The sequence below is a fragment of the Corvus brachyrhynchos genome, unplaced genomic scaffold (assembly GCF_000691975.1).
Source record: "Corvus brachyrhynchos isolate BGI_N302 unplaced genomic scaffold, ASM69197v1 scaffold525, whole genome shotgun sequence".
NCBI lineage: Eukaryota > Metazoa > Chordata > Aves > Passeriformes > Corvidae > Corvus > Corvus brachyrhynchos.
The window spans coordinates 819,125-831,233 of record NW_008238341.1 but is presented as its reverse complement, the minus strand read 5'-3'; the positions used below and the strand labels follow the sequence as shown (position 1 = coordinate 831,233).

Below are 12,109 nucleotides of genomic sequence, written 5' to 3'. Positions count from 1 at the left end.
CAGGGTGCTCTGTACCAGCAGCATTTTCTGCTTCTCAGAGGAGCCAGCCCCAAAGATGAACTGAGCTTTAATTGCTGCCCTTCAGTCCCTGGGTGCCCCACTGCTGCTGCAGCCCCTGTGTGGCCTCTTTTGGTCTCTGTGCTGCTCCAGTGACACCCCTGCACTGCAGCCATGGCCACAGCAGCTATCTTCCCCAGGGCTGCCACATCTCTTTTTTCACCTGACAGTGAAGCTCACAAGTGGGGCCTGAAACTTCCCATGAGCCATACCCAATGGCTGCACCTGGCCATCACACTCTGAGGAACTTCCAGTGGGTATTTTCCCAGTGGGAAAAGAGGCTGGTGAGTTGGTTCCTCCAGCTGTGACAGCAACAGCTCAGGCGTGGCTACAGGTACACGAACTGATTCACAGGCTCCCAGCTCAGGCCTGGGAAGATGACAAATATACCAGGGCGGCAGAGCACCCCCAGGGCACTTTTAGACTGGTGCTCAGACCCTGACCACACTTATCATCTCCCCTTTCCCTCTTCCCCTGCCCCTCTCCCTTTATCCCAGGTGGAACAAGAGAGGACAGAGTCCTGTTAGGGGTCTCCATGACCTGCAGCCCCACTGGTACTTCTCCTCTCTGGCTCCAGATCACAGCAAATCACCAGTGTCCCCTCCTGCCTGTCCTGGGACAGTGCCCTCCTTTCTCATCTTCTCAGAGCTGCTTCACTCCATGGGAAAGAGACTGAGGCAGCCAAAGCAAGGAAAAGCCTGTTTGCAATCCCCATCACAGCACTCATCTCCACATGGCTTTAATTAAACCAGAAGCCTGATTTAAGCCAGGGGTCCTGCCTGGGGCTCCAGTTCCACCCTTCCCTGCTGCTGTGTCCTGCTCCCCCCCATCAGCAGGCACCTAACCCCCTGTGTCTGGTCCCCAGCCCCGTCACAGGTGGTGGTGGTGCACCAGGAGAGCACAGGCCAGAACAGTGTCACGTTGCTGTGGCAAGAGCCGGACCAGCCCAATGGCATCATCCTGGAGTACGAGATCAAGTACTACGAGAAGGTAACGCTGAGCTTGTTTCTCAGAGGCCCCTGCTATCAGCCAGCCTTGCACAAGGGGCTTCTTTGGAAGAGTCTGGTCGCTGTGCTGATGCAGATAAAGTTTTGTTGCTGATTGTCCCCAGGACAAGGAAGTGCAGAGCTACTCGACTCTGAAATCCAAGAGCACCACTGCCACCATCTCTGGGCTCAAGCCTGCAACCCGCTACATTTTCCAGGTGCGGGCTCGCACCTCTGCTGGCTGTGGGAGGTTCAGTCAGACTGTGGAGGTGGAGACTGGGAAGCCGGGTGAGTGTGTGCAGGTGTGGGGTGAGGGAAGTGTGGGGCAGAGAGCATGGACCCTGGTGATGCCCTTCTCCGTGGCCACTGTTCCTCCACCACACAGGGAGGGGGCCTGGAGGCACATCCCCTGGCATTTCAGCCTGCAGGGATTGCTTGAGGTTGCACTCCTGAGATGTTTGGGACAAGAGGAAACACTCAAATTGAAACAGGGTTTAGATTGGATATTAGGAAATATTTCTTCACTGGAAGAAGATATTGGAACAGGCTGCGCAGGATAGTGGTGGAATCACCACACCTGGAAGTGCTTGAGGAATCTGTTGATGTGGCACTTGGGGATGTGGTTTAGTGATGGCCTTGGCTGTGCTGGGTTGATGGCTGGACTCAGTGATCTTAGAGGTCTTTTCCAACCTTAATGATTCCATGAATCTATGCTTATACATTAGAAAGAAGAGGGAGGAAGGATGTAGCAGTTAGTTCAGGGAAGACGTAGAGAGGTCCTGAGGCTCCAATCTCCTCTCTGTACCAGTTTGCTGTGTCACCATGGCTTTCTCAGATCTTGGCTTGGTTTCCCCACATGCAAATGGTCCCTGTACACTGGGAGAGGCTTAAAACTGGGAGTAAGTGGAACAGTGCTTCATCTTTGAAGACCATGACCCCATGGTCATCCCAAGGCTTTACCTTTGACGACCATGGGGTAGATACACTCCTGAGCTCAGCAGTGCATTCACCACTTCAGTCCCCACTTCAGCTCACCCCTTCCTACCCTGCTTCTTCAGCGTCTCTCCGGTACGACACGATGACGATCGTCTGGATCTGCCTGACACTCATCACTGGCCTCGTCGCCTTGCTGGTAGTTCTGATTTGCAAGAAGAGGTAAGGGTTTTCTGGAGGCCAGGGGGATTTTCTGGAGGTCTCCAACAGGGACAGGAGGGACGGGAGAACTTTGGCACAACTTTTCGCCTTTCAGTTTGTCCAGAGCATCCATAGGTCTGGGATTAATAAGCAGCCAAGAGACTTCACTTAAGGGTCACCACTTTCCCTGAGTCAGAGCCAGTCTCCAGATCTTCCCCTCTTCATGCCAGCAGGCTGAATAGTAATAAATTGGTATATACACTATAATATATGATATATGGAACATTAGCAGCACAGGCAATAGCAATTCCAGTACCAGAACTAGTACCAGTACAAGGGCTACCTGGATGGACTGGTGGGTAGGTCAGGAGTGGAGAGATCTTTTCTACCTCAGACAGATCCAAGGGAGACTGTGTGCTCTGTCTGAGTGTGGCTGAGCCAGGCATGTGGAGCACACATACTTTTTGCACTGCCAAGCCTCAGAGAGCACCTGGAGAGTTCTTTGATCCAGACCAAAGTGTCAGTCCAGCGAGATGCAGGGATGCAGCTGGTGGATGGCCACGTGTTTTCTCTGGCTGCCCACAGCCCCGGCATGCACTGCCTTCCACCCTGCTTTTGGAATGCTTGTGGATGGGGGATGGGGGCTTTTTTCTGACCCTTGTCCCCCTGTGGCAGGCACTGTGGGTACAGCAAGGCTTTCCAGGACTCTGATGAGGAGAAGATGCATTATCAGAATGGGCAAGGTAGGACAGTCTCTGGGAAGGACCCCAGCCAGCCCCATGGAGGGGCAGAGCTGGACTGTTACCCCCTGACACTGCTGTGGTTTCCAGGGGGAGGGGTTTTGTATCTTGCCTCCTCCTAGGAACATGTCTTAGGAGACTTGAGCGGGGGCTCTGATCCCAGGGGCATCCTGGTAATGGGGTTGAAAGGTTGAACAGGGTGCACTGAGACTGCAGCAGGATCATCCCAGAGAGCAGCAGGCCACGGGCGGGGGGGGGAGTGATGGAGTGGGACAATCATGTGGAGAACGCCTGGGCAGCCTGGTCCTGAACTGCTCTGAGGACACTGCTGGGCCAAAGAGTGACTTAGGGTTCCTTGTGCTGCATCTCTGTGGCTCCTCAGCCTGTCCTGCCCCTGCCCATCCTCTGCCCTGCTGCTGGGTGTCCCTCCTCCCAGCATGGCTGCCTGAGAGTGCTGATCTCCTCTCTCCACTTTGAAACCTGGCAGTGAAGTTCCCCGAGTCCAAGTTTTATGTGGACCCCCACACGTACGAGGACCCCTGCCAAGCTGTGCATGAGTTCACCCGTGAAATAGAGGCCTCCCGGATCAAGATCGAGAAGGTCATTGGGTCTGGTGAGTCCTGGGGCCCAGCTGCCTCTTTGGATCGTGTCTGCTCGGGGAAATCCATGATCTGAGGTTGTGCCGTGCCCCTGGCCCGCTGGGATCAGAGCCGTGCTCAGCAGGGCTTCATCTGCTCCTTATCCTTGTGAGATCAAAACCTCGGATAGAGTGGGGGTTTGGGGGAGTGAAATAAACCCTTTGGAGCAGCCTGGTGCAGGGGGTTGCTTGTCAGCAGGTGTGGCACTGGTGGCTCAGGCTGGCACAGCAGATGGCTCAGCCTGTCCCCATGGGTGCCCCAACATGCACCCATGAAAAACCTGGGGTGACAAGATGCAAATGAAATTGCAAGCGAAATGGTAAATTTTCAGAACAAAAGGGAATTTTGCATAGGAGCAGGGGCTTTCAGGGAAGCACAGTGCAGAGATGGAGCTTGAACTTCACGAGCAGCACCCTAAGGGCTTAACCCAGAGAAATGATGAGGGTCATCCTGGCTGCTCTGAGACTCTCAAATTTGTTCATTAAAAACAATAAAGCAAGTGCCACTGCAATCACTGCTCTTGGCCCACTGCCTTCAGTGAAAGGCACCAGAGACAGGTGGTTTCTGATGTTCCCACCCTTCCTGAACAGGAAGCCAGAGCTGAGCAATCCTTTCAGAGGATTGAATCCTGGAGGGGTTGGAGGGGGTTGAAATTCAGACTGAAACCCAGAGGGGCTGGGGCATGCTGTGAGTATGCTGACAGACTGGATGATTTGTGGTGTTGGCGGGTGAGTGCAAGAAGTGGAGGAGCTCTCCATGCCCCCACTTTCCCTTGCCTTGCAGGGGAGTCTGGAGAGGTGTGCTACGGCCGCCTGAAGCTGCCAGGGAAGAGGGAGATTGCCGTGGCCATCAAAGCACTGAAGGCAGGCTACACGGAGAAGCAGAGGCGGGACTTCCTGAGTGAGGCCAGCATCATGGCACAGTTCGACCACCCCAATGTCATCCACCTGGAGGGTGTGGTCACCAGGAGTATGTGGCTGGCAGGGGAGGGAGCGTATGGCGGGGCAGAGTTGGGATGTATCTCCCTGTGAGCAGCCTGGGAGATGGGGGTCAGGGCTCGCTTTGGGTGCACTCCATCCTTCACTGCCCCAGTGGCTTTTCAGATTCGTGCATTTACCTGGGACAGCCACGCCCTTGCCTTCTCTTCCAGGACAAAGTTCCCGTGGCAGTTCCACACCTTGCTCTGCAGTGTGCTCCAGGTTGTTGTTGGTTTGGGAGATGTCCTACTCAAAGGCATTTACTTTAAAGGCTGCCTGTATTGAATCACAATTTGAAGTCTTCCTCCAAAAAGGCACATTTTGATGCAAAGCCTTACACTAATGGCATGCAAATTTCAGCAGGGTGACGAAGCTGACCCAGCCATATCAATGGCACCTGGAGGGAGGGGTACCTGTCTGGGTTGTTGCCACATCCCCATCATTGGGCCAGTCCTGCCCAGCGCAGGGGTGACACCAGTCTGAGGGGCTGCAGAAGACCCACAGGCCTGGTTTCATGTCTCTCCCAGTAAAAACCTGGCACTGGGCTTCCCGGAGGAAGGTGACTTCTCTGCTAACCTGACCTCCCTTGTCTTCTGCAGGCAAATTGGTAATGATTGTTACTGAATACATGGAGAACGGCTCACTAGACACCTTTCTCAGGGTAAGGAGGGAGTTTGTATTTTCATTCACTGCACATCCCCTGGGGCTGGTTCCTGCTCCTCAGCCTCTCAGCCACTGAAAGCCCTGTGTTAGAGAGAGCTGTGGGTGCTGGGCTCTCACCTCTCCAGCAGACACAGGCTCCAGGCATCGTGTCTGGCTCCCTGGAGTGACACTGCAAAGGCAGGGACAACTGCCTGAGCATGTGTGAGAGGCACTGAGAGGGCAAGGAAGTGGGCAGGGGCACAAGCTGGAGGCACTTTGGACTAAGCCAAAGATGAGAGGCACTGGGGGGCTGGTTTAATGACAGCAGCACCAACAGGATGGTTATTTCCTTTCCAGAAACACGACGGGCAGTTCACGGTGATCCAGCTGGTGGGGATGCTGCGGGGCATCGGGGCGGGCATGAGGTACCTGTCTGACCTGGGCTACGTGCACCGGGACCTGGCCGCCCGCAACATCCTGGTCAACAGCAACCTGGTGTGCAAGGTGTCCGACTTCGGCCTCTCCCGCGTCCTGGAGGACGACCCTGATGCTGCGTACACCACCACGGTGGGTGGCTCACAGTGCTGGTCCCTAGTGACTGTTGTTGCCTCAGGCCACTGACACATGGAAAAGTCAGAGACTCTCAAGCCCATACAGGTAGGGCAGGAATGGTGATGTCACCTCCTGCTGACATCTGGGCCAAGAGCTCAAACCCAAAGAGGTCCTGAGCGTTGTCCTTCGCACAGGGACATCCCAGAACTGAGTGTGCAGTGAACAAAGAGCAGCAGGATGGGAGGGCGGGGAGTTATCAAACATCCCCAACCAACTGCTCCCATGGGCACGTGTGGCTTACGTGTCCCTGTTGGAGTCCTTCCCTAGGCTGTGTAGCTCCATCCACTCCTCAGTTGTCCTAGACCCGTCAATCCGTAGGGGGGTGTTCTGGTCTACCCTTCAGCATTGTGGCCACACACTGGTTTTTCCATGTGACTGCCTCATTCATGGATGTGGAAAAGGTGGGAATTGATTTTGCAACCTGTGTTTTTATTTCATGCAGGACACTTTTGTCTGTGAAGCCATGTTGAGATTTTTCTAGCCAACCTGGCAGCTCTGGAGCTTGATGTTCTCCTCCATGGGAGGTCATCAGAAGCAAAATGAAACACATTTTCATGAAATACATAGAATATGTTAAATAAAATGAACTCTTTTTGCTCTTCTCTCTCCATGAAAAGAATTAGTGTGCTCCCCTGGCACATATCTGGAGGACAGACTGTTCCTGATGGAGGCCAGTTTGGAGCTGTAGCTGAGGATTCCAAGCATCATTTCTCAGAAAGACCAAGACTACAGAAGCAGAAAGGGCTTCAGGTTCCTTTGGGGTAGCTGATGCCAAGCATGTCCCAGAGCAGCTGCAGCTCTGAGGGATGAGTGCACCATGGCCCAGCCTGACGAACGTGGCCTTCATGCTCTTCATGGCTTCAGCAAAGTGGAGAAGCTGAGCCAGAGGGGCTCACTGTTTGTGTGTCCATGCACTCACCTGCTCCCTCTGGTATCTCAAGAAGTAGCAGGGCATTCCAGATAATTTAACTTTCGGGGAGGTTCCTGCTGCTTGGTTTCTGCTGCTTTGAGGCACCTCAGTGCAGTGAAACCCACCAGAGCTGGTTGCTGTGGAGGAAGACTGGATAACGTATAGTGTGGGTGGAGCTGAACCACAAGGAGGCAGTGCCAGAGTCAGGATCTCTGGTGAGGTCTCAGTCAGGGTACCCTTCAAATGAGGTTTCTGTTGTGTTCAGCAACTTGTGTTCCTCCTGTGTTGTCTTCAACGTGCTCAGGAGATTGCTTCCCCCAAGGGACTCTCCCAAGAGACACGTTGTTCCATCTTCAGTCCTTATCAAGGCATGTGCCAGGGCAGGCAGAGCTGGGTAGAGGTAGAGGCAACTCTCCCTATACCGGTATCCCTGGAAGGTGATCCCAGACACACCATTCCTGCCCCAGATGCTCTGGGAAGCCCAGCCAATGTCCCCTATACTGCAACTTTCCTCTTCAGATGTCTGGCAACCACATTTCCAGCTTAAAAGCATTCTTGGTCCATACATTGCTAATTTTTGTCAGCATGGTCCTTTAATTGAATGCGTCTTCTTTTTCGGTGTTTGCCTGTCAAAGCAGGGAAGGACAGGGAGCACATCCCATCACTCTCCCTGTCTGCTCAAGTCAGGTTCTCTGCTTGCACCCAGGGTCAGCTCTGTGCTTGTGTACTCTGGTAGCCCAGGGGTCCTCTTCATCACTGTGAATTCCTTGTCTCTTGAGCACTGGGGGACCAAATTGTCCATGAAGACCTTGTAAAAGAGCACAGTGTTCTCCCTGCTCTGCTGGAAACACCTTGAAGTCGTCCTTCACACACACCTTTGGGCTTATCTTGTGCACACTGCCTCCTCAGTCCTTCCCATAAGACGCCACCTCAGCTTATTGCTTGTCCAACAGCTGTCCTAGCTGCAGAGCTCAGGATGCTGAGCCCTGCCTGCTCTGAGCCTCCACTCTCACTCACTTTTCCAGGGGGGGAAGATCCCCATCCGCTGGACGGCTCCCGAGGCCATCGCATACCGCAAGTTCTCCTCAGCCAGTGATGTGTGGAGCTATGGAATAGTCATGTGGGAGGTGCTGGCCTACGGCGAGCGGCCCTACTGGAACATGACCAACCGGGACGTGAGTGCTGCCAAACCTGCCCCTCCTCCTGCCCTCCCCAGGCCAGCGTGGTGGGGGGCTGGGAACAGGGCCCCAAGGATCAGCTCTTGCCTCTCCTCACATCCCCACAGGGCTGTGCACAGGGTGCACGTCCCCTCTGTGGGGACAGCAGTCCATCTCTGCACTGCACAGCCTTTGCCTTTGCAGTCCCGTGGCTCCCAGGAGTGACCGGAGCTCACTGGTCATTGACCTACCTGTTGGCCCTTCCCAGTCCTGCCCCGTCCTGGGGACACTGACTCAAGTGCCTGGTATGAATGCAGGCAGGGAGGTCGCTGCCACGCTGCCTGTGTGCACCGTGGCTGTCCCTAGTCCTGCCTTTCTGCTGGCTGGAGAGATTCCGCACATTGTGCCACCTTTCCCAGTCCCTGGAAGGGGTTAGGGCTTCCCTAGGATCCCTGCAGCCGCACTGCACCAGCCTGCCAGTCCCAGTGCTGGGCATCCATCCCTTCCAGTGCCCAGGTGAGGTTGCTGACAGCCTCAGGCTAGCCCCACCGAGCTGTAGGCTTTGGGCTTGTCTGAGTTGTGTGGAGCCACTCTCACCTGAAGAGTAGTATGAAATCTGAAGGGGAATGTAGGTTATAATCCTGACCACAACCTGAGGGCAAAATTTCCAAAAGGAGGCAGTAAATGAGTAAAATGAGTATTTTGGCTCTGCAGAATCACAGGACTCCTTTTTTAACCTATGTGTTCTATAAATCTCCCCCTGTGCTGGGACTCCCCTCTCTTCCTAGGTTTCTTTTTATTTTGTGGTGGCTTTGGTGACAGCAGGGCATGAATGCAGTGGCTTACACTACCTCCTCCACACAATTCCTTCAAGCAGGGTTTCCTCCAGCCTTGCTGACCAGTGCCACGCCCTGGCTGTAGAACAACTGAGTGTGAGTGCAGCCCTCGTGGCTTGTCTGCTGGAGGGAAGCTGCAATATTTTAGGCCACAGCACCACTAAATAACTCTGCTGTCATAGCATTGATTTCCTGTATGTGTGTGGTGTCCAGCCTGCTGCCAGCTCTGCTTAGAGCCTGCACGCAGACATTCAGTTGTTGTTTAGCACAAAGCTTGTGCCCAGCCCTCTGCTCCCCATCCCATGGCCCCAGCAGCTCTCACGGATCTTCCCATCGGGGGCTGGGAGCGGGATGGGGGTGCAGCTCCACTGCGGCGTGTGGCTTCCTTCCAGGTCATTAACTCTGTGGAGGAAGGCTACCGCCTGCCTGCCCCCATGGGCTGCCCCACCACCCTGCACCAGCTCATGCTGGACTGCTGGCAGAAGGACCGCAGCGAGAGGCCTCGCTTCTCCCAGATTGTGGGCATCCTGGACAAGCTGATCCGCAACCCTGACAATCTCAAGTGCATGGGCACCGTGAACAGGTGAGGGCTCCCTGACCCCTGTGTGAGCAGGGGCTGATGACTGATACTGGGCAGGGCACGTAGGTTGCAGGAATAAGGGCTATTTCTGACTGGCTGTGGCACCAATGGCTGCCCTTGGGACCATGGACACGCACAGGGCCCGTGGGCATAGGTAGCGGTGGGTAGTGAGGAACTTCCTGCACTTCAGCCCCCTGCTCCCTCCATGGCACCCCCATGCCAAGGCCAAGGAAGTGCAGCAGTGCCCATGCAGCAGCATCCCTGCCCATGCAGCAGCATCCCTGCCTTTACCTGCCTGTGAAGGCTCTCTCTGTCCTGCTCTGCAGGATCTGCAGGGTCACAGCTGTGTGCCCAGGTGGGCAAGAGGCCAACGGCATCTGGCCTGGATCAGGAATAGTGTTGCCAGCAGGACCAGGGCAGTGACTGCCTCCCTGTGCTGGGCACTGGTGAGTCCCCACCTTGAATCCTGGGGCAGTTCTGGGCTCTTCACGACAAGAAAGACATGGAGGGGCTGGAGCGTGGCCAGAGAAGGGAACAGAGCTGGGGAAGGGGCTGGAGCACCAGGAGCGGCTGAGGGAGCTGGGAACGGGGCTCAGCCTGGGGAAAAGGAGGCTCAGGGGGGCCCTTGTGGCTCTGCACAACTCCCTGAGAGGAGGGGGCAGCGAGGCAGCAGTTGGCCTCTGGTCCCAGGGAATGAGGGACAGGACAAGAGGAAACAGCCTCAAGTTGCACCAAGGGAAGTTTAGGTTTAAAATTAGGGAAATTTTTTTCATGAAAAGGGAGGTCAGGCCCTGGCACAGGCTGCCCAGGGCAGTGGTGAAGTCACCATCCCTGGAGGTGTGGATGTGGCACTTGGGGATATGGTTTAGTGGTAGCCCTGGCAGCGCTGAGTCAACAGTTGGAGTTAATGATCTTAGAGGGCTTTTCCAGCCTTAATGTTTTCCTGATTCTATAGGTGCATTCAGGTGGCCCTCACAGCCTGGTCACCTTGGACCAACCTTTCTGTCTAACCCCTTCTGTCCTGCTCCCAGGTTCACCCAGACACGCTTGGACAGGGGTCTCCTCGACCTGACCAGCTGCTTGACTGTGGAGGACTGGCTGGACTCCATCCGACTGGGGCACTACCGGGAGAACTTTGCCATGGCTGGGTACTCCTCCCTGGGCATGGTGATGCGCATGAACATCGAGTGAGTAGCAGGGCGTGGCTGGGGGTCCCTGCACCAATCCACTAGCCCCAAACAGTGACTGTCCTGCCTTGGCTGGCTCATTCTAGTTGGTCCCTGGTGCCCCATACATATCTCTAGGCAAACGGTGTTGAGACTTGGGACAATGTCCAAGGCTGTGCTGAGCTTTGAGGGAAGGTGTGGGAGTTGTACTGAGAGGCTGTGAGCACCAAGTCACCTCCAGTGCTCTGTGGTGGCTCTCCAATGTCACCATAGGCCCATAGGAGGCAAGTCAGGTTGCAAGGTGCTCCAGGAGGTCACCTAATCCAACCTCCTGGTCACAGCAGGGTCAGGCGGGAGGTTGCTGTCTCCCTGTGCTTCTCATCTTTGTTTCCCCTGCAAAAGGCCTCTCTGGACCAGAGTGTGGCCGTGCTACCCTGTGCAACTTCTCTGGGATCACTGGGAAAACATAATAGCTGGGCATTACCTTGGAGCTTTGCCAGACCCCATGCACAGGACTGGTTCCCTGCTCAGTGCAGCCAGCAGGGAGGCATCACTGGAAGGTCATTAACACATGACCAAGGGTGGGTTAAGATCTGTCTCACTACCCTCCTGCTGTGAGGAACTTGATCTCCCACCTGTCTAGGGAGTTTCCAAGGTGGAGCATCCAAGCGGTACCAGAAAAGAAGGCAACTATACCAGCTCCTACCCTTATGCCTGCTTACATCCCCCATCCCGTGCTGTTACCAGTAGTGACAGGGCTGGCAACAACCTCTGCAGCCTCTAAGGAGCCTTGTTCCCTGTCCAAAGGCATGGAGCTGCTGGACAGCGGTTCCTGTGGCAGTGAAAGGGAAGACAGAGAGACACAGACAGAGGGTTGTCGTCTGCATCGATCGGGGGCTGTACATGGGGCCTTTGCTCTGGGATTGAGCTGATAGTGATCCCTGTTTCTCATGCACATCAGAGAATTTTTTGAATGGGGAAGGCTCATTATCCATCCGTCTTTCTGACTGGGTTATCTGAGGGCATCTCACTAAAACTGAATCCAATTTCAGAGCATCGATCTTGTCACCTGCCAGCCTGTCAGGAGTGATCCTGCTCCCCATAGGGCTGTCACAGTGGCCTTGTCAGGAGGACGTGCCCAAGGGAATGGCAGTCTCTCTGTCCCTGGGAGGATGCCCATGGACCCCCGTCAGGACCAGCCTTGTGCTGATGGACAAGTGGAGAAGAGCCAGGCACAGGTTCCTGGGCTGGTCCATGGGGTGCAGTTGTCTCCCTGGGGCCTGGCACAGGTGTCTTTGACAGTGTTTTTGTTCTCCAGGGATGTTCGGAGCCTGGGAATCACCATGATGGGCCACCAGAAGAAGATCTTGAGCAGCATCCAGGCCATGAGATCCCAGCTGCTGAACACAAACAGCCCCAGGAGGCATCTCTGATCACAAGCTCTGCAGAGCCACATCAGGCATTCCTTAACACTTACCCTGGCAAAGGGGCAGCAGGGTGGTGAGCAGGAACAGGGGCACCAGGAGCTGGAGCCCTGCCAGCATCTCTTTGATTTCAGCGTTGGTGGAAACACGGTATTCCAAATACCTTGGTGGTCCTGTTGCCTCCTTCCCCCACCTGAAGGGGGGAGCAGCCTTCCAAGTGGGCTGGGGACACATAATGACTCTGCTCTTT

General features: G+C 55.1%; 1 protein-coding gene and 1 long non-coding RNA gene across 2 annotated transcripts in view; one reads left to right on the top strand and one right to left on the bottom strand.

Annotated features, from left to right (window-relative positions):
• EPHA8 (EPH receptor A8) overlaps positions 1-12,021 on the top strand; it is a 51,797-nt gene extending 39,776 nt beyond the window's left edge. The window contains exons 6-17 of the mRNA XM_017735110.1: positions 923-1,047; positions 1,169-1,331; positions 2,102-2,198; positions 2,853-2,920; positions 3,405-3,530; positions 4,339-4,524; positions 5,132-5,193; positions 5,532-5,741; positions 7,722-7,871; positions 9,082-9,272; positions 10,301-10,456; positions 11,754-12,021. Coding sequence (XP_017590599.1) covers positions 923-1,047; positions 1,169-1,331; positions 2,102-2,198; positions 2,853-2,920; positions 3,405-3,530; positions 4,339-4,524; positions 5,132-5,193; positions 5,532-5,741; positions 7,722-7,871; positions 9,082-9,272; positions 10,301-10,456; positions 11,754-11,868 — 1,649 coding nt within the window. The 3' untranslated portion in view covers positions 11,869-12,021. The remainder of the gene's footprint in view (positions 1-922; positions 1,048-1,168; positions 1,332-2,101; positions 2,199-2,852; positions 2,921-3,404; positions 3,531-4,338; positions 4,525-5,131; positions 5,194-5,531; positions 5,742-7,721; positions 7,872-9,081; positions 9,273-10,300; positions 10,457-11,753) is intronic.
• Positions 5,634-12,109, bottom strand: part of LOC108446919 — a 16,598-nt gene continuing 10,122 nt past the window's right edge. Inside the window, exons 4-5 of the long non-coding RNA XR_001862257.1 lie at positions 11,041-11,044; positions 5,634-5,718 (exon numbers count right to left, since the gene is read on the bottom strand). This is a non-coding gene — a long non-coding RNA (uncharacterized LOC108446919). The remainder of the gene's footprint in view (positions 5,719-11,040; positions 11,045-12,109) is intronic.